Source organism: Mycteria americana (genome assembly GCF_035582795.1).
Source record: "Mycteria americana isolate JAX WOST 10 ecotype Jacksonville Zoo and Gardens chromosome W unlocalized genomic scaffold, USCA_MyAme_1.0 Scaffold_32, whole genome shotgun sequence".
Taxonomy (NCBI): domain Eukaryota; kingdom Metazoa; phylum Chordata; class Aves; order Ciconiiformes; family Ciconiidae; genus Mycteria; species Mycteria americana.
Genome location: NW_027445438.1, coordinates 354,663 through 378,141, shown reverse-complemented (window position 1 = coordinate 378,141; position 23,479 = coordinate 354,663). Strand labels below are relative to the sequence as shown.

Below are 23,479 nucleotides of genomic sequence, written 5' to 3'. Positions count from 1 at the left end.
TACGCAAGAAGAAATCTTGGAAGCTAAAGTCAGTTTGTTTAGAAAGGGAAGATGAAAAATCAGGGCCATCACAGGGAGAGGAAGAGGAAGAACTTGTGGACGAGACAGAAACCGCTCGATCCCTATCCCTAAGTGACCTGTGAGATATGCGCAAAGATTTCAGTCATCGCCCAGGCGAGCACGTTGTCACCTGGCTGCTCCGATGCTGGGATAACGGGGCCAGTAGCCTGGAATTAGAGGGTAAGGAAGCCAAAGAGCTGGGATCCCTTTCTAGGGAAGGGGGCATTGACAAAGCGATTGGAAAAGGAGCACAAGCCCTCAGGCTCTGGAGGTGACTCCTGTCAGGCGTGAAGGAATGATATCCCTTCAAGGAAGATGTAATATATCACCCCGGGACATGGACCACAATGGGAATTACCTGAGGGAATTCCCCCCCACTACAAGAGGAATATTGAGGTGCTGGAGCGTGTGCAGAGAAGGGCAACGAAGCTGGTGAAGGGTCTGGAGCAGAAGTCTTATGAGGAGCGGCTGAGGGAGCTGGGACTGTTTAGCCTGGAGAAAAGGAGGCTGAGGGGAGACCTTATCGCTCTCTTCAACTACCTGAAAGGAGGTTGTAGAGAGGTGGGGGTCGGTCTCTTCTCCCAGGTAACTAGCGATAGGACAAGAGGAAATGGCCTCAAGTTGCGCCAGGGGAGGTTTAGACTGGATATTAGGAAATTTTTCTTTATTGAGAGGGTTATCAAGCATTGGAACAGGCTGCCCAGGGAAGTGGTTGAGTCACCATCCCTGGAGGTATTTAAAGGACGTTTGGATGAGGTGCTTAGAGACATGGTGTAGTGGTGGTTTTGGCAGTGTTAGGTTTATGGTTGGACTCGATGATCTTAAAGGTCTTTTCCAACCTATATGATTCTGTGATTCTGTGAATTAGCCATGCTGGAGGTGGTTTATGGTGACCTGGACGACGAGCGGTTACCCAAAGATCCAGATGAGGTCCAGTGCACACGACCCATGTGGTGGAAGTTGGTAAGGAGAGCACCAGCGTCGTATGCCAACTCATTGGTAGTAATGACCTGGAAAGACGGAGAGGATCCAAGAGTGGATGAAGCAGCTAGCCAGCTCCGGCAATATGAAGAAAGTATCTCTTCCTCCCTCGTCTCAGCTGTGGAGAAACTGTCCCGGGAGGTCCAGCAACTCAAAGAGGATAGGTCCTACTTTCCACCTGTATGGACCAGCATCTCAGCTATTAGGAGTCAGCATTCCTCTGCTCAAGAGAGAGGATATAGAGGGTACACACCACGGGGCACCCTATGGTTTTACCTGCGTGACCACGGAGAGGATATGAGGAAGTGGGATCGAAAAATCTACCTCGACCATAGAGGCACGGGTACGTGAGTTGCAAGGAAAAACAATCACCAAAGGGGGTTCTTCCAGGAAAATTGCTGCTCCGGTTTCCAGTGGACAGTTCCCCAGACAGAGTCAAAGGGCTGATCTTACTCCTGATTTTAATGAAGGAACTCCTGACTCGTATGTACAAGAAGTGGGTAATGAATACTATGGCCCGGACTAGAGAGGCCCTGCCTCCAGCCAGGTGGAGAAAGGGACAACCGAGTTTACTGGACTGTGTGGATTTGATGGCCTGGCACATCAGACCCACAGGAGTATAAGGCTCTAGTAGACACCGGTGCACAGTGTACCCTAATGCCATCAAGCTATATAGGGGCAGAACCCATCTGTATTTCTGGAGTGACAGGGGGATCGCAACAGCTGACTGTATTGGAGGCCAAAGGGAGCCTAAGTGGGAATGAGTGGCAAAAGCACCCCATTTTGACTGGCCCAGAGGCTCCGTGCATCCCTGGCATAGACTGCCTCAGGAGAGGGTATTTCAAGGACCCGAAAGGGTACCGGTGGGCTTTTGGTATAGCTGCCTTGGAGACGGAGGAAATTAAACAGCTGTCTACCTTGCCCGGTCTCTCAGAAGACCCTTCTGTTGTGGGGTTGCTGAGGGTTGAAGAACAACAGGTGCCGATTGCTACCACAACAGTGCACCAGAGGCAATATCGCACCAACCGAGACTCCCTGATTCCCATCCATAAGCTGATTTGTTGACTGGAGAGCCAAGGAGTGATCAGTAAGACTCGTTCACCTTTTAAACAGTCCTATATGGCCAGTGCAAAAGTCTAATGGAGAGTGGAGACTAACAGTAGACTATCGTGGCCTGAACGAAGTCTCGCCACCCCTGAGTGCTGCCGTACTGGACATGCTGGAACTGCAATACGAACTGGAGTCAAAAGCAGCCAAATGGTATGCTACAATTGATATTGCTAATGCATTTTTCTCAATCCCTTTGGCAGCAGAGTGCAGGCCGCAGTTGGCTTTCACTTGGAGGGGCGTTCAGTACACCTGGAATCGACTGCCCCAGGGGTGGAAACACAGCCCTGCCATTTGCCATGGACTGATCCCGATGGCACTGGAACAGGGTGAAGCTTTGGAACATCTGCAATATATTGATGATATAATTATATGGGGCAATACAGCAGAAGAATTTTTTGAGAAAGGGAAGAAAATAGTCCAAATCCTCCTGAAAGCTGGTTTTGCCATAAAGCAAAGTAAGGTCAAGGGACCTGCACAGGAGATCCAGTTTTTAGGAATAAAATGGCAAGATGGATGTCGTCAGATCCCAATGGATGTGATGAACAAAATGACAGCCATGTCCCCACCAACTAGCAAAAAGGAAACACAAGCTTTCTTAGGCGTTGTGGGTTTTTGGAGAATGCATATTCCAAATTACAGTCTGATCGTAAGCCCTCTCTATCAAGTGACCTGGAAGAAGAATGATTTCAAATGGGGCCCTGAGCAACGACAAGCCTTTGAACAAATTAAACGGGAGATAGTTCATGCAGTAGCCCTTGGGCCAGTCCAGGCAGGGCAAGATGTAAAGAATATGCTCTACACCGCAGCCGGGGAGAATGGCCCTACCTGGAGCCTCTGGCAGAAAGCACCAGGGGAGACTCAAGGTCGACCCTTAGGGTTTTGGAGTCGGGGACACCGAGGATCCGAGGCCCGCTATACTCCAACTGAAAAAGAGATATTGGCAGCATATGAAGGGGTTCGAGCTGCTTTGGAAGTGGTTGTTACTGAAGCACAGCTCCTCTTGGCACCCCGACTGCTGGTGCTGGGCTGGATGATCAAAGGGAGGGTCCCCTCTACACATCATGCAACTGATGCTACGTGGAGTAAGTGGGTCGCATTGATCCACACAACAGGCTCGAATAGGTAACCCCAATCGCCCAGGAATCTTGGAAGTAATCATGGACTGGCCAGAAGGCAAAGATTTTGGAATATTGCCAGAGGAGGAGGTGATGCGTATGCTGAGGAGGCCCCACTGTACAAAAACCTACCAGAAAATGAGAAGCAATATGCCCTGTTCACTGATGGGTCTTGTCTTCTGGGAAAGCATTGGAGGTGGAAAGCTGCTGTATGGAGTCCAATACGACAAGTGGTAGAAACTGCTGAAGGAGATGGTGAATCAAGCCAATTTGCAGAAGTAAAGGCCATCCAGCTGGCTTCAGATACTGCTGACTGAGAAAAGTGGGCAGTGCTCTATCTCTATACTGACTCATGGATGGTGGCAAATGCCCTGTGGGGGTGGTTACAGCAGTGGAAGCAGAGCAACTGGCAGTGCAGAGGCAAACCCATCTGGGCAGCTACATTTTGGCAAGATATTGCTGCCCAGGTAGAGAACCTGGTTGTAAAAGTACGTCATGTGGATGCTCACATACCCAAGAGTCAGGCCACTGAGGAACATCAAAACAACCAGCAGGTGGATCAGGCTGCTAAGATTGAAGTGGCTCAGGTGGATGTGGACTGGCAACATAAGGGTGAATTATTTATAGCTAGGTGGGCCCATGACCCCTCAGGCCATCAAGGAAGAGGTGCAACATATAGATGTGCTCGTGATCGAGGGGTGGACTTGACCATGGACACTATTGCGCAGGTTATCCATGAATGTGAAACATGCACTGCAATTAAACAAGCCAAGCGGTTAAAGCCTCTCTGGTATGGAGGACAATGGCTGAAATATAAATATGAGGAGGCCTGGCAGATTGATTATATAAAACTCCCACAAACCCGCCAAGGCAAGTGCCATGTGCTTACAGTGGTGGAAGCAACCACCAGATGGCTGGAAACATATCCCGTGCCCCATGCCACTGCCCAGAACACTATCTTGGGCCTTGAAAAGCAAGTCCCATGGCGACGTGGCACCCCAGAAAGAATTGAGTCAGACAACGGGACTCATTTCCGAAACAGTCTCATAGACACCTGGGCCAAAGAGCATGGCATTGAGTGGGTATATCACATCCCCTATCATGCACCAGCCTCTGGGAAAATTGAACGATACAATGGACTGTTAAAGACTACACTGAGAGCAATGGGTGGTGGGACATTCAAACATTGGGATACACATTTAGCAAAGGCCGCCTAGTTAGTCAACACTAGGGGATCTGTGTTGACTAACACAGCCAGCCCTAATCGAGCCAGCCCTGCCCAATCAAAACTTGTAGGTACTGCAGAAGGGGATAAGGTCCCTGTAGTGCACCTAAAAACCATGCTGGGGAAGACAGTCTGGGTTACTCCTGCCTCAGGCAAAGGCAAGGCCATTTGTGGGATTGCTTTTGCTCAAGGACCCGGGTGCACTTGGTGGGTAATGCAGAAGGATGGGGAAGTCTGCTGCATACCTCAAGGGGATTTGATTTTGGGTGAGAATAGCCAATGAAGTAAATGGTATGATGTTAATTGCTATATAATACTGTATGTCATCACTTTTATGGTTGCTATATGCCATATCAATGGTATTTCAGTGAGAATCACCCAGATTAGTGAAGAATGAACTTCGATGAAAGCAAGCAAAGTGCAGCTGTGATGGAACCAGAACTGGCTTCAGCATGCAACAATCCAACACCACACACCATCTCTCCTGCCCTGAAAGACTGTCATGACAGATGGAGCCCAAAGACATGGACTAAATGAACTTAATAAACATTTCAGAAGGATGGCCCATAGACCAAGGGAATCATTTCTGTGTGTATATATCAAAAGACAGGGAAAGTGGTGGTGTTTTCTTGGAATGTATTAGAAAGGGTGGAACCTGGGCATGACGTAGATGGTATAGAATAAGGGGTGGATACTGTCCTGGTTTTGGCTGGGATAGAGTTAATTTTCTTCCTAGTAGCTGGTATGGTGATGTGTTTTGGATTTTAACATGAGAATAATATTGATAACACACTGATGTTTTGGCTGTTGCTAAGTAATGTTTACACTAGTCAAGGACTGTTCAGCTTCCCCTGCTCTGCCAGGTGCACAAGAAACTGGGAGGGGGCACAGCCAGGATAGTTGATCCAAACTGGCCAAAGGGCTATTCCATACCATACAATGTCATGCCCAGTATATAAACTGGGGGGAGTTGGCTGGGGGGCAGCGATCGCTGCTCGGGGACTGGCTGGGCGTTGGTCGGCAGGTGGTGAGCGACTGTATCACTGTTTTTTTCCCTGGGTTTTGTTCCTCTCTCTCTCTCTCTCTCGTTGTTTTCCTTCTCATTACAATTTTTTAATTGTTATTATTATTATTGTTGTTGTTGTTATCATTGTTATTATTGTGTTTATCATTATTATTATTTTTATTATTACTATTATTTTTTTCCAGTTATTAAACTGTTCTTATCTCAACCCACGAGTTTCCTTACTTTTGCTGTTCTGATTCTTTCCCCCATCTCACCGGGGAGGAGGGTGAGCGAGCGGCTGTGTGGTACTTAATTGCTGACTGGGGCTAAACCACAACAGAAGTGTTCAAGGTCAGGTTGGAGTGGGCTTTGAGCAACCTGATCTAGTGAAAGATCACAGAATCACAGAATTGTATACGTTGGAAAAGACTTTTAAGATTATCAAGTCCAACCATAAACCTAACCCTTCCAAATCCACCACTACACCATGTCCCTAAGCACCTCATCCAAACGTCTTTTAAATATCTCCAGGGATGGTGACTCAACCACTTCCCTGGGCAGCCTGTTCCAATGCTTGATAACCCTTTCAGTGAAGTAAAACTTCCTAATATCCAGTATAAACCTCCCTTGGCGCAACTTGAGGCCATTTCCTCTTGTCCTATCACTTGTTACCTGGGAGAAGAGACCGACCCCCACCTCACTACAACCTCCTTCCAGGTAGTTGTAGAGAGCGATAAGGTCTCCCCTCAGCCTCCTTTTCTCCAGGCTAAACAACCCCGGTTCCCTCAGCCGCTCCTCATCAGACTTCTGCTCTAGACCCTTCACCAGCTTCGTTGCCCTTCTCTGGACACACTCCAGCACCTCAATGTCTCTCTTGTAGTGGGGGGCCCAAAACCAAACACAGTATTCGAGGTGCGGCCTCACCAGTGCCGAGTACAGGGGCACGATCACTTCCCTATCCCTGCTGGCCACACTATTTCTGATATAAGCCAGGATGCCATTGGCTTTCTTGGCCACCTGGGCACACTGCTGGCTCATATTCAGGTGGCTGTCAACCAACACCCCCAGGTCCTTCTCTGCTGGGCAGCTTTCCAGCCACTCTTCCCCAAGCCTGTAGCGTTGCATGGGGTTGCTGTGGCCCAAGTGCAGGACCCGGCACTTAGCCTTGTTAAACCTCATATATTTGGCCTCAGCTCATTGATCCAGCCTGTCCAGGTTCCTCTGTAGGGCCTTCCTACCCTCAAGCAGATCAACACTCCCACACAACTTGGTGTCATCTGCACACTTACTGAGGGTGCGCTCGATCCCTTCATCCAGATCATTGATAAAGATATTAAACAGAACTGGCCCCAATACTGAGCCCTGGGGAACACCGCGTGTGACCGGCCGCCAACTGGAGTAAACTCCATTCACCACCACTCTTTGGGCCCGGCCATCCAGCCAGTTCTTTACCCAGCGAAGAGTACACCTGTCCAAGCCATGAGCATCCAGTTTCTCCAGGAGAATGCTGTGGGAGACAGTGTCAAAGGCTTTACTGAAGTCTAGATAGACAACATCCACAGCCTTTCCCTCATCCACTAGGTGGGTCACCTTGTTGTAGAAGGAGATCAGGTTGGTCAAGCAGGACCTGCCTTTCCTGAACCCATGCTGGCTGGGCTTGATCCCTTGGTTATCCTGTATGTGCCGTGTGATGGCACTCAAGATAATCTGCGCCATCAGCTTCCCCGGTACCGAGGTCAGGCTGACAGGCCTGTAGTTCCCCGGGTCCTCCTTCCGGCCCTTCTTGAAGATGGGCGTCACATTTGCTAATCTCCAGTCTACTGGGACCTCCCCAGTTAGCTGGAACTGGTGGTAAATGATGGAAAGGGGCTTGGTGAGCACATCTGCCAGTTCCTTCAGTACTCTTGGGTGGATCTCATTCAGGCTCCATAGACTTGTGAGTGTCTAAGTGGTGCAGCAGGTCACTAACCATTTCCCCCTGGATTATGGGGGCTCCATTCTGGTCCCTGTCCCTATCTTCCAACTCCAGGGGCTGGGTACCCAGAGAACAATTGGCCCTGCTATTAAAGACTGAGGCAAAGAAGGCATTAAGTACCTCAGCCTTTTCCTCATCCTTGGTCACTGTGTTCCCTCCCCCGTCTACTAGGGGCTGGAGATTCTCCTTAGCTGTCCTTTTGCTGCTAATGTATTTGAAGAAGTATTTTTTATTGTCTTTTACAGCAGCAGCCAGATTGAGCTCTAGCTCGGCTTTGGCCCTTCTAATTTTCTCCCTGCACAGCCTTGCTACACCTTTGTAGTCCTCTTGACTTGCCTGCCCCTTCTTCCAGAGGTCATAGACTCTCCTCTTTTTCCTGAGTTCGAGCCAGAGCTCTCTATTCAGCCAGGCTGGTCTTCTTCCCCGCCAGCTCGTCTTTCAGCACCTGGGGACAGCCTGCTCTTTTGCCTTTAGGACTGTCCCTGCCTATGGCAGGGTGGTTGGACTAGATGGTCTTTAAAGGTCCCTTCCAGCCAAAATCATTCTATGATTCTTTGATCAGTGTTGTGCAAATGTATACTAGAGGCAAACAGTGTTGGTTTTCTGAGTGCTTCTCCCTTAAGATGCACTTAAGTATTTTATTGTGTGATGGCTGGGTGTCATGGTTTAACCCCGGTAGGCAGCTAAGCACCACACAGCCGCTCGCTCACTCCTCCCAAGCAGTATTGGGGGGAAAATCGGAAGGGTAAAAGTGAGGAAACTTGTGGGTCAAGTTAAAGGCAGTTTAATAATTAAAAAGAAGAAAAAACCCTCAGCAACAAAGAGAGAGGGGAAAAAAACCCCATAACCAGAAAAACCAAGTGATGCAAAAGAAAACAATTGCTCACCACCAACCTACTGATGCCCTGCTAGTCCTCAAACAACAGCAGCCCCCGCCAACCTCCACCCCCCAGCTTTACATGCTGAGCATGACGTCATATGGTATGGAATATCCCTTTGGTCAGTTGGGGTCAGCTGTCCCAGCTGTGTCCCCTCCCAACTTCTTGTGCACCCCCAGCCTACTCGCTGGTGGGGTGGTGTGAGAAGCAGAAAAGGCCTTGACTCTGTGTAAGCACTGCTCAGCAGTAACGAAAACATCAGTGTGTTGTCAACACTGTTTTGGTCACAAATCCAAAACATAGCCCCATACAAGCTACTATGAAGAAAATTAACTCTATCCTGACCAAATCCAGTACATTCTCTACCCCTTATTACATACCATTTACATCATGCTCAGGTCCCACACTATCCAATACATCCTCATTAATCAACTCCCCCCTTCCTGTCCTTTGATGTATACACAGATATTGTTCCCTTATGTCCATAAAATTTTCATAAATGTCTTCTGAGTTTGTTTAGTCCATGACTTTGGGTTCCATCTGTTATGATGGTCACTCAGGACAGGAGAGGTCGTGTGTTGCGTGGAGTTATTGGGCATCAAAGCCAGCTCAGATGCTTTTTCCTTTTTCCTTTTTCCTGCATTCTTCTTTAACAGCCTCCTAACTCCCAAAGTGATCTTTTACATGACTATTATGATAGCACAAATGCTTTCACTTAACCACTTTCTAAGAGACTGAAATGGAGTAGAGCTGTATTCAGGAAGGATGGATTTGTATTTCTGCACTTCACAGAATCACAGAATGGTTGAGATTGGAAGGGACCTCTGGAATTCATCTGGTCCAACCCCCCTGCTCAACCTTAAGCCAGTTGCCCAGGACCATGTCCAGATGGCTTTTAAATATCTCCAAGGATGGAGACTCCACAACCTCTCTGGACAACCTGTTCCAGTGTTCAGTCACCCTCACAGTAAAAACGTTTTTCTTTATGTTCAGACGGAACCTCCTGTGTTTCCGTTTGTGCCCATTGCCTCTTGTCCTGTCACTGGGCACCACTGAAAAGAGCCTGGCTCTGTCTTCTTTGCACCTTCTCTTCTCCCTTCAGGTATTTATATACATTGATGAGATCCCCCCCGAGCCTTCTCTTCTCTAGGCTAAACAGTCCCAGCTCTCTCAGCCTTTCCTCATATGTGAAGTGCTCCAGTCCCTTAAAGATCTTTGTGGTCCTGCGCTGGATTCTCTCCGAGTAGCTCCATGTCTCTCTTGTACTGGGGGGCCCAGAACTGTACATGGCATTCCAGGTGTGGCCTCACCAGCGCTGAGTAGAGGGGAAGGATCACCCCCCTCAACCTGCTGGCAATACTTTGCCTTCAGAACACTCAGTGTATAAACTGGGGGGAGTTGGTGGGGGGGAGCGATCACTGCTCAGGGACTGGCTGGGCATTGGTTGTTGGGTGGTGAGCACTTGCATTGTGCATCACTTGTTTTGTACATTTTTTTATCATTATTATCATTATTTTCTTTTCCTCTGCTTTCCTATTAAACTGTCTTTATCTCAACCCATGGGTTGTATTTTTATTTTTCAATTCTATCCGCCATCCCACTGGGAGCGGGGTGGGGGGTGAGTGAGCGGCTGTGTGGTGTTTAGTTGCTGACTGGGTTTACACCACGACAGAAACAATTGGAAACTATATATTGGTGGTGTTCTTGTCCTCCTCATCTGGATGTGGTCTTGATTCAGCTAATGGGCTCAATTGAACCCCATCCCACATGCATTTTCTGGATAGACTATAGGGGAGGTTATATAAAGTATATGTACTCTAGCTGAATGCTTTTTTGTAAGTAGAAAGATAATTTTCCATTCTTATGTAATTTTCTGTGGCAAGGCAAGTTGAATATGACTCCCTCTAGAGCTTGTCTCCTTTGCAGTCTCTCTCTGACTTTTTCTTTTTTTTTTAATCCATGTTTTGATATGGAGCACACCTGCTCAGCTCATGTAGGTTTAGAAACAGATGTTGTGTATGAATTATCGCCTGCATCACACCATGTTATGCAGGTGCTGGACCACTAGGGCAAATTTTTTGTAGATGGTCCTTTCTGGTACACTCTGTTGCACTCAGGACTGCACCTCTTTATGTGAATTTAATATTTTTTCACTTTATATAAGGCTGAAAGAAGTATTCATGCTCACTTACTCTTTCCCTCTTCCCTTTTTTTAACTGAAGAGAAACATCCCCCTTCTGTCTTTGCCAAATTTTTTAGAAGAGTGTAAATTGAAGCCATTTATCTTGAAATGTGCTATTGGAGCAGATTGTTTATACAAGTGAAAGAAATTGTAACATAAGAGTATTCGGTCTGGTCTGCAAGGCAAAGGTGTTTTGTTTTTTTTACATATGGAATATTGGTTCTAATATAGAAAAAACATGTTGTTTAAGAGGCTCCAATTTGCACATCAGTGTTTTAGTGCAGTAGGGACAATGGCATTTTTTTAATGGGGAATATGTTTTTTGTTACACTGTTACTTAAATAAATTTGATATTAGATTTAGAGCTATGCTGCAATGAATTTGAGGTAGAATATTCCATGCACATGGTAAAGATTTTCTGACCAGAGAGTGCTCATCATGTGAATCCAGAATAAGCTGTTATTAGCTAATACAAAGCTGTTAATATTTATCCATCAGTTGGTGGACGAGTGAGTCGGGAATTAAATTACACACGGCAGAAGATTGGAGAAGAGGCCATGTTTACCCCCCAGCTCATGATTCAGACTCCACAGGAAGATGGTGCTAATGTACTAACAATAGAAGCACTCAGACAGCACCTTGACTCTGCACTTCAGGCCAGCAGAGTAGATGTTTATATGTACAACAGGTAAGAAAAAAAGCAGTTTTCTTGATCATCTGTAACAGCTAGAAAGTGGACAGATGTTTCCTTGCATATATTTTTAATGGATAGCACTTCAGAACCTTTCCCTTAGAACTGTCTTTTGATTTGAATGTCACTAATTACTGATGCTTGAAATTGTGGCATGATAGCAGTGACCAGTTGACTTTTTAACAAATAAAATGGTGTAAGAGATGTTGGATGAGATTCTGAAAATGTACCCTTATGAGCAGTGCTACAGTGTCCAGCATTTTTCTTGGTAAAGGCGTGATAACTGTGCTCTTAAAAATAGGACTTTATTGATGGGATTCCTAACAATGAAAAGCCTTCCAGTAATTTGGGTTTAAAGGGGAAATGCAAATGGAAGAGAAATGGCAGTGGGTGGAATTACTGGGCTATTTAATAACATAGATGCAATCATAGTAGAGTTGGCCTTCAAGTTGGGTTCGGAGTTGTCTGAAAAGCAGGAGTTAAGAGTTGTCCAGCAATAAAAATACTAAAAGTGCTCCTTAACAAGGCACCAGCTTTGGGCTAGTGAGATCTCTCCATGACAAGTGGTTCCTCCAGGGTTACTGCTTACATGATGATGTGCCTAGGGATGCTGTCTGCAAGGCATGAAGCCTGCTGTCTTTCATCACATCTTTTCAGCACATCTAACTGATGCCTAAATGAACTAATACCTAGACTCCAATTATCTTTTACCCAGCTCCTGCCTTGTCTAAGGTGCTATAAGTCACTACAGTGGAAATTGTAATACAGCTGAACAAGGAAAACAGAAATTCTAATGGTTTCTTTTCTCCTACATGCATGAGTCAGAGCTAGTCTGAGCCTGAAGCTGACTTCTGTCACTGAATGCCGAACGGGCTGTCTCTTGTGTCACTGAATGATATCTTAAGTCACAAGTGGTCTCATTTATATAAAGCCACATTTCTGTCCCTTTTAGTTGTGTCAGCTAGCCTATTAATCCAAAAGTAGCTCCATTATTTTTAATGACTTTTACAGAGACTGTTTAGCATAAATGAAATAAATATTTCTAGTTATAACTACAAAAAGAAAGGCCTTTTCTTTTTTGTGAGGTTATGGTATACCTACATTGAATAAAATTTGGCTTTCTCAGTGATTCGCTACTTGAGGCCACCATGTCTATGTGAGTTGCAATTTTAATGTATGTTACATTTTAAAAAATAACTTTTCAGTAATTGTGAAAAAAAAAAACCAACAACTTGTTCTTTATATTTATTACAGACAATGGAAATTGGAACACTTATGTTATAAATCAGGAGAACTCATCACAGAAGCAGGTTACATGGACCAGGTAGGCATAACAGGCATTTGGTTATAAACATTTTATATTCTCATTATTCAGTTTGTGTTGTTTAGATTATATTGTAGTCTAACTGTGGGTTTTTTCCCCTTTCTGAATTTGACAGATCATAGAATATCTTTATCCTTGTTTAATTATCACTCCTTTGGACTGCTTCTGGGAGGGAGCAAAGCTACAGTCAGGAACTGCCTATCTATTGTAAGCATGCTGTTTTTATAACTTTCCAGTCCGTCTGATTTTAATAGTAAAATGATGCATGATTTTGAGTTGCATCCCATTGCTTATTCAGATTCTGGTTTAACCAAAAAATAAAAAATAAATCGTAGTGCCTTTGCAGAAAATGTGCGTGGATTTTTTTTTTAATTGAACAAAGATTTTTCTGTTTCTAAAAGATGATTTGTATGCATCAATTTAAGTCCTGTGTCATCACTTTTCTTGTTCTGCTAGCATGCAAAAGGAAATATAAATTCTGAATTCAAGCTTTTTAAATTGTATGATTTTTTGGAAATAAACTTTTTCCTTTTTTTTTTTTTGGTCCTCCCCCCCCAACTACAAAAACATTGGCTGGGAATTAATTTTATTTCTAAGAAAATGTAGGTCTCTTGGATAAAAACTCAAGTCTTCCTAACGAATAAAACTCAAATCCTTTGCTTATGAGATCATTGAAGAAACCAAATATATCTTTTATGGGTGGTTTCTCACAATTTGCAAGTGTGATATTATATGCCCTGGATCATTCAAAGAGTTAATTGTTAATCTGTGCAGGCATTTTCTGTTAATTATGCAAGAGTTAACATTTGACTTATTGTTTCTGTCCTGGTTTGCATGTCTCTGTGAAAGCAATTTGCAATGGCTATCTCTTAATGTTTAGTGTACAGTTTTAGATGGGGAAATAAGGGGGGTTGTATTTTCTGGTTGGGAGATTTCAAATAAAGAATTAAGCCTGGTTAAGCAGATACAGTGTGGTTTGAATCACAGAATAAGGCAGCCATAAGCCTTTGTAGTCTGTTAACATCATAAATTCAAAAGTGGGGGGTGGGAGACGTGACAGTGATAGCTATGACAGCCATGGTAGCAGGAAAGCTTGATGGTTGATAGTCAAGCAGCCAGAGCATTTGCAGAAGCACAGAATTGCTATAGATAAACAAAGATCAGCTATATTGATTGATTACATTTGCAAGATGATTATTAGACTAGCAAGAAGTAAACTGATACTATGTGAAAGGATTTCTTTCCTCAGCCCCCTCCCTTCTTTCCCTCTCCCCTCCCTCCAAATTCTTTGAAGCAGCAGTTGGCCTGCTTTTTTGTTATTTAGGTGCTTGATGGTTTGTTTTACTTGGTTTGTAAATGAAAGTATTTTTAACATGTGAATATTCTCTTTCATACAGTAAATTGGTATGTAAGTACTTACTGGTTTTGTTAAAATCACCACAGGGCTACAAGAAAAGTATACATGAACAAATATAATTAAAACATGCATTTCATTTTATGAAACAACCTTACCAGAAAGGGTTTTAGCTTGTAACAGAAAACAACTTCATCATTTGTGCAAATACAAATTAAAAAATTATGTTTCTACTTATTTTGTCTTTTTTTGTCATTTTTCCCTGATTTCTTTTACAGAGGGAAACCTCCTTTGCAGTGGATCAACTTTGACCCCTTAGAATTCTTAGAAGAGTTAAAGAAAATAAACTACCAAGTGGAGAGCTGGGAAGAAATGCTAAATAAAGCAGAGGTTGGTCATGGTTATATGGATAGACCTTGTCTGAATCCTGCTGATCCTGATTGCCCAATCACAGCTCCCAACAAAAATTCCACCAAAGTAAGTTTGCTTATCTTTGTGTAGATCTTTTCAAGGGAGGCTCTGTATGTGTGGTGAGAGAAAAGGGTACCATTCTCTTCCAAGTAATATATATTTTATGTTCTTCAGTGATTTCATTATTTGGTTCCTATTATATACCATTAGCCCAGAGTCACTAACTTTCCCTCAGCCTGTGATGCAATATTAATCACACGTATTTAGAGTGAGATTACAGTTCTCAGCTGCTGGCTGGGTGTGGCAATGTGGTGACACACCATTTCAGCAGGCAACATGCCTCAGGCAGACTCAGTCACTCCTGGAATACAGCTGCTGCTGTACACTGACACCGTGCAGCAAGGTCTTCCTTCAAGTAGGGCCAGTTTTTTGACCCAACTTTATATATCCCTTTCTCAGTCACACTAGGCTTTGGAGAAGTTGCTGTCTGGTGAACAAGTATCAGGCTAGTTTGTCTACTCCATTTGTTGAACACATTTCTCTTTGTAGACTTCCTAGATGATCTTCAATATGTTATTTCAGTACACTAGGTGTTGATTTAGGATATGAGTTTGTCTGAAGTTGTGCAACTGATGAATTGCTTCTTTAAAACTTTTTTCTAGCCTCTTGATGTGGCTCTTGTTTTGAGTGGTGGATGCTATGGACTGTCAAGAAAATACATGCATTGGCAGGAGGAATTGATTATAGGTGGTACAGTCAAGAATAGTTCTGGTAAACTTGTCAGGTAAGCAAACAAATGTTTACAGAAAATTTTAAAATTTTTCTTTGTTAGGGTTTGGGGTTTTTTTGGCAGGGGGCCAGATCATGCAACATCAACTGCCTTTCAGAATCTGTGAATGATGTGTATTATGAACCCTGGTCTAGGAGGACATCCCTGATGAGGACAGAATTTAAAAGAGTGATTAGACAGTTGTTTAAATTTAAGGAGGTGTCATTGCTGCCTGCTTCTAACCTAAGACTGATAGTGTACATTGCTCAAAAATAATTTTTTTCCTGGCAACTTTGTTGTTTAGAGTATATGTATAAAGCATTGAACAGTATTTAAAACACTGAACAACTTTGATTGTGTTTTTGAAATATGATCAAAGGAAAAAAGGGGGAAAACTAACTTTGGTAATGTGCCCATTTATTTGACTTTTCTCAGAATTCCAAAATCTCCATTGAACTGTTCGTTTAGGGTCAATACAGAGAAAAGTATATTCTTTATGTCACTGTATCTTGAATACTTTTTTGACTGACAAAATAAAACCCTTTGTTTCAGACTTCTTGAAGAAGTCATAGAACACTGGACTTTGGGGGGGAAACCCCTTGAAAAAGAACTGTGTTAAAAAAATAGGACATATAAAAACATTATTTAGATGTATACACTGAATCCAAATTTATATTAAACTGAAAGAAGTATAATTCTTACATATTTAATATAGATAATTTTTACTAGAACTTTTGATATGGATTTTGATGTTTTTTACATTGACACTAAATATTGAAGTTTAATTTCTTACTAATTTTTATTTATTCTGAAAAAGTGCACAAAAGTATCTTCTAACAAATAGCCAAAGACTTTATTCTTGGTGAAAAATAAAATAGTTCCTTAAGCTTCTAAAATTGTTGGATACAGTTACATACTGTGGAAATTTACGATGGATAATTATTGCCTTTTGTGTATTCTTTGCTGCTTGTCAAGTGTCAGGAGTTTAGTCTGGCATTTCTCTCCAAGGGATGAAAAAGACCGAGGTCTTCAAATGACAAATTGACAACAGCATTTGCAAGATCTCATAGGAATAACTGTTCCTGTGTCCTCCTCATAACAACCTGTCTGTCAGTCATGATCTTTATAACTGATTTGTAGGGTTACATTCTTTGCTCCTGAAACTGATCCTATTGAAAGTAATGGCAAAACTCTCACTAACTTCAGTGAAAACAGACTTAGCCTCAATACTGTATAGACCAGTACAGCTGCACCAGATACATAGTAAAATAATTATACTCTGTTCAATTTTAATGTCAACATGTGGCCTATAAAATCAAGAACTCGTGCAAGCTCCTATTAGGCTCTCATTTGAGCCTTTATGCAGTGAAAAGTCATTTCCTGAAAATGCTTATTTTATGCCTCTTTCTCCTCTCTCTTCTTTCCCTGTTACAGTGCCCAGGCTTTGCAAACCATGTTTCAGTTAATGACTCCGAAGCAAATGTATGAGCACTTCAAGGGGTATGAATATGTTTCACATATCAACTGGAGTGAGGATAAGGCAGCAGCAATTCTGGAAGCCTGGCAGCGGATGTATGTTGAGGTAAAATTCAAAATAACCTAGATACCTTGCTATAAAGTTTTACTAAGATCCACTGCCTTTAGTCGTGGCTTTTTATAGTATTTTCTCAAGGAAGATGCTTAAACTAGAATTGAATGTTGTCTCCTGGTTTTAAAGTTATCCTTGTGCCGTAACAGACTATTTTAAAAGGCTGGTTTCTTCTTTTTTTAATTAAGAAGCTGCTTGCTTACTCACATATGAGAAGCCATGAAGGTTGTCGTGGTTTAAGCCCAGCCAGCGACTAAGCACCACACAACCGCTCGCTCACTCCCCCTCAGTGGGATGGGGGAGAGAATCAGAAGAGTAAAAGTGAGAAAACTCATGGGTTGAGATAAAGACAGTTTAATAGGGAAAGCAAAAGCCGCACACGCAAGCAAAGCAAAACAAGGAATTCATTCACTCCTTCCCATCGGCAGGCAGGTGTTCAGCCATCTCCAGGAAAGCAGGGCTCCATCACATGTAATGGTTACTTGGGAAGACAAATGCCATCACTCCAAATGTCCCCCCCTTCCTTCTTCTTCCCCAGCTTTATATGCTGAGCGTGACATCATATGGTATGGAATAACCCTTTGGTCAGTTTGGATCAACTATCTTGGCTGTGTCCCCTCCCAGCTTCTTCTGCACCTGGCAGAGCAGGGGAAGCTGAAAAGTCCTTGACTAGTGCAGCAACAACTAAAACATCTCTGTATTATCAACACTGTCTTCAGCACAAATCCAAAACATAGCCCCATACCAGCCACTATAAAGAAAATTAACTCTATCTCAGCTGAAACCAGGACAAGGTTTTACTGTTTGCTGTATCTTGGATTAAAGGCAAAACTCATACAACAGCAAATCAATGGCAGAGTTATGGAAAGAAAAAACCTCCTTTACATTTCAGGAGTTAAGTTAAATGTTTTGAATGAGCTGTGAATGCAGTGGCCTTTCCTGAAGGATGCAAATTCTTGTTTGATAATCAGTAGCTTGCAGGAAATAATTACCAAAAATATTTATTTCATGTAGCATCAGTGAAATCTCTTGTATAGGGTGTGTGCTTTAACAGGAACGTTAAGGCAAAAGTAGTTGATTTCAGATACGTGCTGTAGAAGATGATAATGGGCTTTTTTTTTAGCCACACTAAATTTTATTTTTCTTTCCATAGGTTGTTCATCAAAGTGTTGCACAAAACTCTACTCAGAAGGTGCTTTCCTTTACTACAACTACCCTGGATGACATTCTAAAGTCATTTTCTGATGTCAGTGTTATCAGAGTAGCTAGTGGCTACTTACTAATGGTAAGAAAATAAATTCTATTTATTTAATTGACTCCAGTAGTATAGCAGGGTTCAAATGGCTGCCTTGTTGTTACCAGTCAACAGTCCAGAACATTTTCAGAATACTTAAAATAAAAATTGCAGTTTGTAAACATTTGCCTCAGGGTTGTCACCTATTCCTCTACGTAACATATCTGATGTGTCTGTTCTGTTTAAAAACGCTTGTAAACTGTGTATGTTGTTGGGGGGAGATAGCCGATAGAGAAGGATCCATTCTAATCCAATCCCTGCTCTGCTTTCAGCTTGCCTATGCCTGTTTAACAATGCTGCGGTGGGACTGTGCCAAGTCTCAGGGTGCTGTGGGGCTGGCAGGAGTCTTCTTGGTTGCTCTCTCAGTGGCTGCAGGATTGGGTCTGTGCTCACTGATTGGAATTTCCTTTAATGCTGCCACAACTCAGGTATTAAGGATCCACAAGTCTGCTGCTAAATTACAAGAACTTTGTTAGTAAATGAACACATCTGAATCAATCTTTGATGAAAAACAAAAGCTGAGAAAGTATTTTGTTTTTTAGATTTTTACTTGTGTCTTTCTCCTATCTAGTAGCTTGTGCTGTGAGAAATTAAGAGAATGTGCTGCCAAATTATTTTAAAGAAAAAGGCAGATATCCTGCAATTTGTTTAATTAGGTAGATTCTAGGATATTTGGTTTTCTGTGTCCCAATATGAGTGCAAGAACTCAGTTGTACATAAGAAGCTGCAAGTTTTGTCCTTACATCTGAATATATCAGGATGTTCAAACCCTGAAAATATTTTGAAAATAACTTGAAATATTATCTGATATTCTTTGCCTACCAAAAACTTGAATTACTTTTAGTGAGGTTTTGTACCTGTAAATGGTATACTGCAAGTTCCTCAGCAGTCTTTCAGAATAAAAGTTAATAGCTGTATTGCATCCTGTTGATTTTCATTTTAACCTTGGATTTGTGTTCAGAGTGTAGTGTAAAGGTTATTTTGATTAGCCATCTAATGACTAGCTGCATGGTAGATCATAAGAATAATATAAAAACATTCTTGGTTTTTTGCTTGTTTTGTTTCTCCCCTAAGGTTTTGCCTTTTCTTGCCCTTGGAGTTGGTGTAGATGATGTATTCCTTCTGGTACATGCATTTAGTGAAACAGGGCAGAATAAGAGAATACCATTTGAGGTAATGACAAAATGGGGAGTTGGGGGAAAATAAAAGAATAAAAGAAAAAAAAAAGCCTCATATAGGAAAATATATTATACCTAGAATTAGTAATGATTTTTTAAAAAAGCTTTTGTTCTAGAGATCTTTTTCCTAGGGCCTGGTTTTCTTTCCTTTTATTTATAATTAACCATGACATTCACATTATTCACATTATGAAATCTAAGATCCTCCTCACTTTTATAATCTTTTCCTTTTATTGACCTTTTTATTCTCAGTCAAAAGTTTCATATCCAAAGTACAAATTATTTAAAAGCAATATATATTTGCCAGTTTTGTTTTGTACAAGCAATGTCTTCCATGTGCTCTTTCTAGCTGGTTCGGCATGCAGGCACTACAAACTCATTGTGCTATAACCTCCATATGCTTCAAAATAACCTACTGTGTTGGGAAAGGGTCCTGTGTTTGATTCTCTCTGGTTTTTTGTGTGGTTCCTGGGGTTTCTGGTTTTTTTCTTACATGCTTCTTCAAGACATTATGCATCTATGCTGTTAATTCAGGCTTATTTTGTCTGAAAAATGTTGAGAACACCAAGTGACTGCACTGATACAAAATACATCCTACTTAATAACTGATGTATTTGATATAATGTCAGTATCCATTTAGCTTTGACTTTTGAAGCCAGTGTCAGCTTTGATAATGTTTTCTACCCTCAAAAAATGTAAGCACTTCATATGTCATCTGCTTTTCTCCTGGACAGTGTACTTAGTATATTGTTTATTCTTACATACTCTCAAATGCACACTTGTATTCGGAATTTCCTTGTAATAGTTTTCACTGTTACCATGTTATATCTGTAGGATGACCCCTTCATTTGCAGGACATATTCACCTTATTCACTTGACTTGTACGATACGTCATTTGTTTTGCAGGACAGAACAGGTGAATGTTTGAAGCGAACAGGAGCAAGCGTAGCCCTTACATCTATCAGCAATGTTACTGCTTTCTTTATGGCTGCCTTAATCCCTATTCCTGCTTTACGAGCATTTTCACTCCAAGTAAGTTTTTATGTTGTTTTGTTAGCTCTTGTAGATGGTGTCATCGTGGAAAGTGAATGATAATAACTGTTAGTGGTAGTGTTAAAGTCCATGTTCAGTGCTTCTGCAGTTCACTGAACCAATATGTGATCACTGTTTACCATAGTTCTTGGTGATAACCAACTGCTCTCTCCCCTTGATTCTGTTCCTTCCATTTCTCACGCCTTGAGTCTCTCACATCCTGTTGGTGGGTGAAAGAATATCCTGCCCCATCCCAACTAGGTTGAGTGCAAAAAACAAGAAGTATGCAACTAAGCAGAAACAAGTCTCCAGCAAGATTTGAATCCTTAAGGCAGTCTAGACCAGTAGACTGTACTCTAGTTTACACCATCACATTCCTAAGTAGGAATTTAATCCTTTCATTGAGGTTTGTCCAATTTGCTGCTATTACAAACCATAACCAAAATGCAATGACAGCAGCGAGAATGCATTTGCCACATTAATTATTACTGCAACAGTTTGTACTGACTTGTTCCCAATGTAATTTTAGCAAAATGTTGGAGAAAACTTCACTGAGAATTTTCTGGTTTGTTCTGTTCTGTTTTGAGAGAAAACGTGAATTTTCTGTGCTGAAGCATGTATCGCTTTCTCTCCCTTTCTCTCTTTGTCTTCTCTTTTTTTTTTTTTTTTGTGATAATATACCTTCAGGAAGACGAAATGATAAGGATGCTGAAGAAAGCTTCTTTTGAAAGCAAGGGCTCTTTGAAGAAAGCTCTGGGAAGTTCTCCTCTGGCACGTTTTTAACACACAAGCGATTTATAGCATTGGCTGACCTTGGTGCAGAGCAGGCAAACTACTTTTTCAGTAGTCATTTTTCCTCTGTTATAGCCTGGTTCTCCAATCATTTTTCATTCTCCTTGAGCCCCTGACCTACCCAAAAGAAGCAAGGGCTGCATTTTTTCTTAATACCTGAGGCAATTATTGCTGTTTTCAGCAATTTAAGCATGCCTGCATTAAGCTATTAAATGATAAAGTGTTCATGATTGCAGCTACATGACCAACATTAGTAACTTGTTTACCATTTTCTTCTCAATAGTCAATTTGGTAGTGAATAACAGAGAAAGTAAAGGAGAATAAAGGCATTAGTTTGCTACATAGTTGAGCAGATATCTGTGGCATCTTAAACTAGAGCTTTAGTCCTGAATAGTTAGCAGTATTTAGTTCTGCTGACTTGCCAAAACCTAGATCTCTCTTCTTACAGGGGATATGACAGTGAATTGTTTTATATTATGGCAAAGACCAGTTTGAGCATGTGAAATATTTTTGAAGTGTAACACTTCTTTTGGAAGAAGTGATTTATGTCATCTAAATCTCAGGGTACCCAGCCCGCTGAGCTGAAAGACAGGGACGGATAGCAGAATGAAGCCCTCATAATCTAAGGGGAAATGGTTAACAACCTGCTACACCACTTAGACATACACAAGTCTATGGGGCCGGATGGGATCCACCCAAGGGTATTGAGGGAGCTGGCGGAAGTGCTCACCAAGCCACTTTCAATCCTTTATCAGCAGTCCTGGCTAACCTGGGAGGTCCCAGTTGACTGGAGATTAGCAAATGTGACATCCATCTTCAAGAAGGGCCGGAAGGAGGACCCGGGGAACTACAGGCCTCTCAGTCTGACCTCAGTGCCGGGGAAGGTTATGGAGCAGATCATCTTGAGTGCCATCACACGGCACGTACAGGACACCCAGGTGATCAGGCCCAGTCAGCATGGGTTTGTGAAAGGCAGGTCCTGCTTGACTAACCTGATCTCCTTCTATGACAAGGTGACCCGCCTAGTGGATGAGGGAAAGGCTGTGGATGTTGTTTACCTGGACTTTAGTAAAGCCTTTGGCACCGTTTCCTGCAGCGTTCTCCTGGAGAAACTGGCTGCTCATGGCTTGGATGGGTGTACTCTTCGCTGGGTAAAAAACTGGCTGGATGGCCAGGCCCAAAGAGTTGTGGTGAATGGAGTTAAATCCAGTTGGCGGCCAGTCACAAGTGGTGTTCCCCAGGGCTCAGTATTGTGTCCAGTTCTGTTCAATATCTTTATCAATGGGGAGGGGACGAGGGGATTGAGTGCACCCTCAGTAAGTGTGCAGATGACACCAAGTTATGTGGGAGTGTTGATCTGCTTGAGGGCAGAAAGGCTCCACAGAGGGATCTGGACAGGCTGGATCGATGGGTGGAGGCCAAATGTATGAGGTTCAACAAGGCTAAGTGCTGGGTCCTGCACTTGGGCCACAGCAACCCCATGCAACGCTACAGGCTTGGGGAAGAGTGGCTGGAAAGCTGCCCAGCAGAGAAGGACCTGGGGGTGTTGGTTGACAGCTGGCTGCATATGAGCCAGCAGTGTGCCCAGGTGGCCAAGAAGGCCAATGGCATCCTGGCTTGTATCAGAAATAGTGTGGCCAGCAGGACTAGGGAAGTGATCGTCCCTTTGTACTCGGCACTCATGAGGCTGCACCTCGAATACTGTGTTCAGTTTTGGGCCCCCCACTACAAGAAAGACATTGAGGTGCTGGAGTGTGTCCAAAGAAGGACAACGAAACTGGTGAAGGGTCTGGAGAACAAGTCTTATGAGGAGCAGCTGAGGGAACTGGGGTTGTTTAGCCTGGAGAAAAGGAGGCTGAGGGGAGACCTTATCACTCTCTACAACTACCTGAAAGGAGGTTGTAGTGAGGTGGGTGTCAGTCTCTTTTCCCAGGTAACTAGTGATAGGACGAGAGGAAATGGCCTCAAGTTGCGCCAGGGGAGGTTTTGATTGTATATTAGGAGAAATGTCTTCACCGAAAGGGTGGTCAAGCATTGGAACAGGCTGCCCAGGGAAGTGGTTGAGTCACCATCCCTGGAGGTATTTAAAAGACATGTAGACGTTGCACTTAGGGACATGGTGTAGTGATGGACTTCATAGTGTTAAGTTAATGGTTGGACTCGATGATCTTAAAGGTCTTTTCCAATCTAAATAATTCTATGATTCTATGATTGTATTCGATAATCTGTGGCCCAAACTCAAACATCTAACATATCTTAATCAGCAAAACGTATACTAGAGATCTTCACTAGGAATCAGAAGAGAGGTCCTATTTTCCAATTGTCTGGCTTTGCAGTGACCGTGCTTAATAGAAGCTACTTCAGACTAAATGCCACTCTCCTAATAAGAACCCAACAGAGATGGGTCATTTTTTCCTAGTCACACTGCTGCGCTGCTTTCTTTGATCAAATTTTGCTCAGCCTGTTCTCACTTTTCACATCAGAACATGGTAGGTTGCCTTTGGAATATCTGTG

At 42.8% G+C, this 23,479-nt stretch overlaps 1 protein-coding gene across 10 annotated transcripts in view; it reads left to right on the top strand.

Moving 5' to 3' along the window:
- The window catches only part of LOC142403049 (protein patched homolog 1-like), a 102,960-nt gene that overhangs the window by 31,301 nt on the left and 48,180 nt on the right, over positions 1-23,479 (top strand). For 6 of the 10 annotated variants that reach the window (XR_012773577.1, XM_075489176.1, XM_075489169.1 and 3 more), the window contains exons 3-12: positions 11,031-11,220; positions 12,478-12,547; positions 12,663-12,754; positions 14,180-14,378; positions 14,975-15,096; positions 16,516-16,663; positions 17,823-17,954; positions 18,236-18,391; positions 19,038-19,136; positions 20,048-20,173. Coding sequence is in view for 9 of the 10 variants with exons in the window: in XM_075489176.1 (XP_075345291.1) it covers positions 11,031-11,220; positions 12,478-12,547; positions 12,663-12,754; positions 14,180-14,378; positions 14,975-15,096; positions 16,516-16,663; positions 17,823-17,954; positions 18,236-18,391; positions 19,038-19,136; positions 20,048-20,173 (1,334 nt within the window). In the remaining variant the exon portion in view is untranslated. Of the gene's footprint in view, positions 1-11,030; positions 11,221-12,477; positions 12,548-12,662; positions 12,755-14,179; positions 14,379-14,974; positions 15,097-16,515; positions 16,664-17,822; positions 17,955-18,235; positions 18,392-19,037; positions 19,137-20,047; positions 20,174-23,479 lie in introns of those variants that run through there. The other 4 variants (XM_075489173.1, XM_075489171.1, XM_075489177.1 and 1 more) reach the window with 4 other exon arrangements.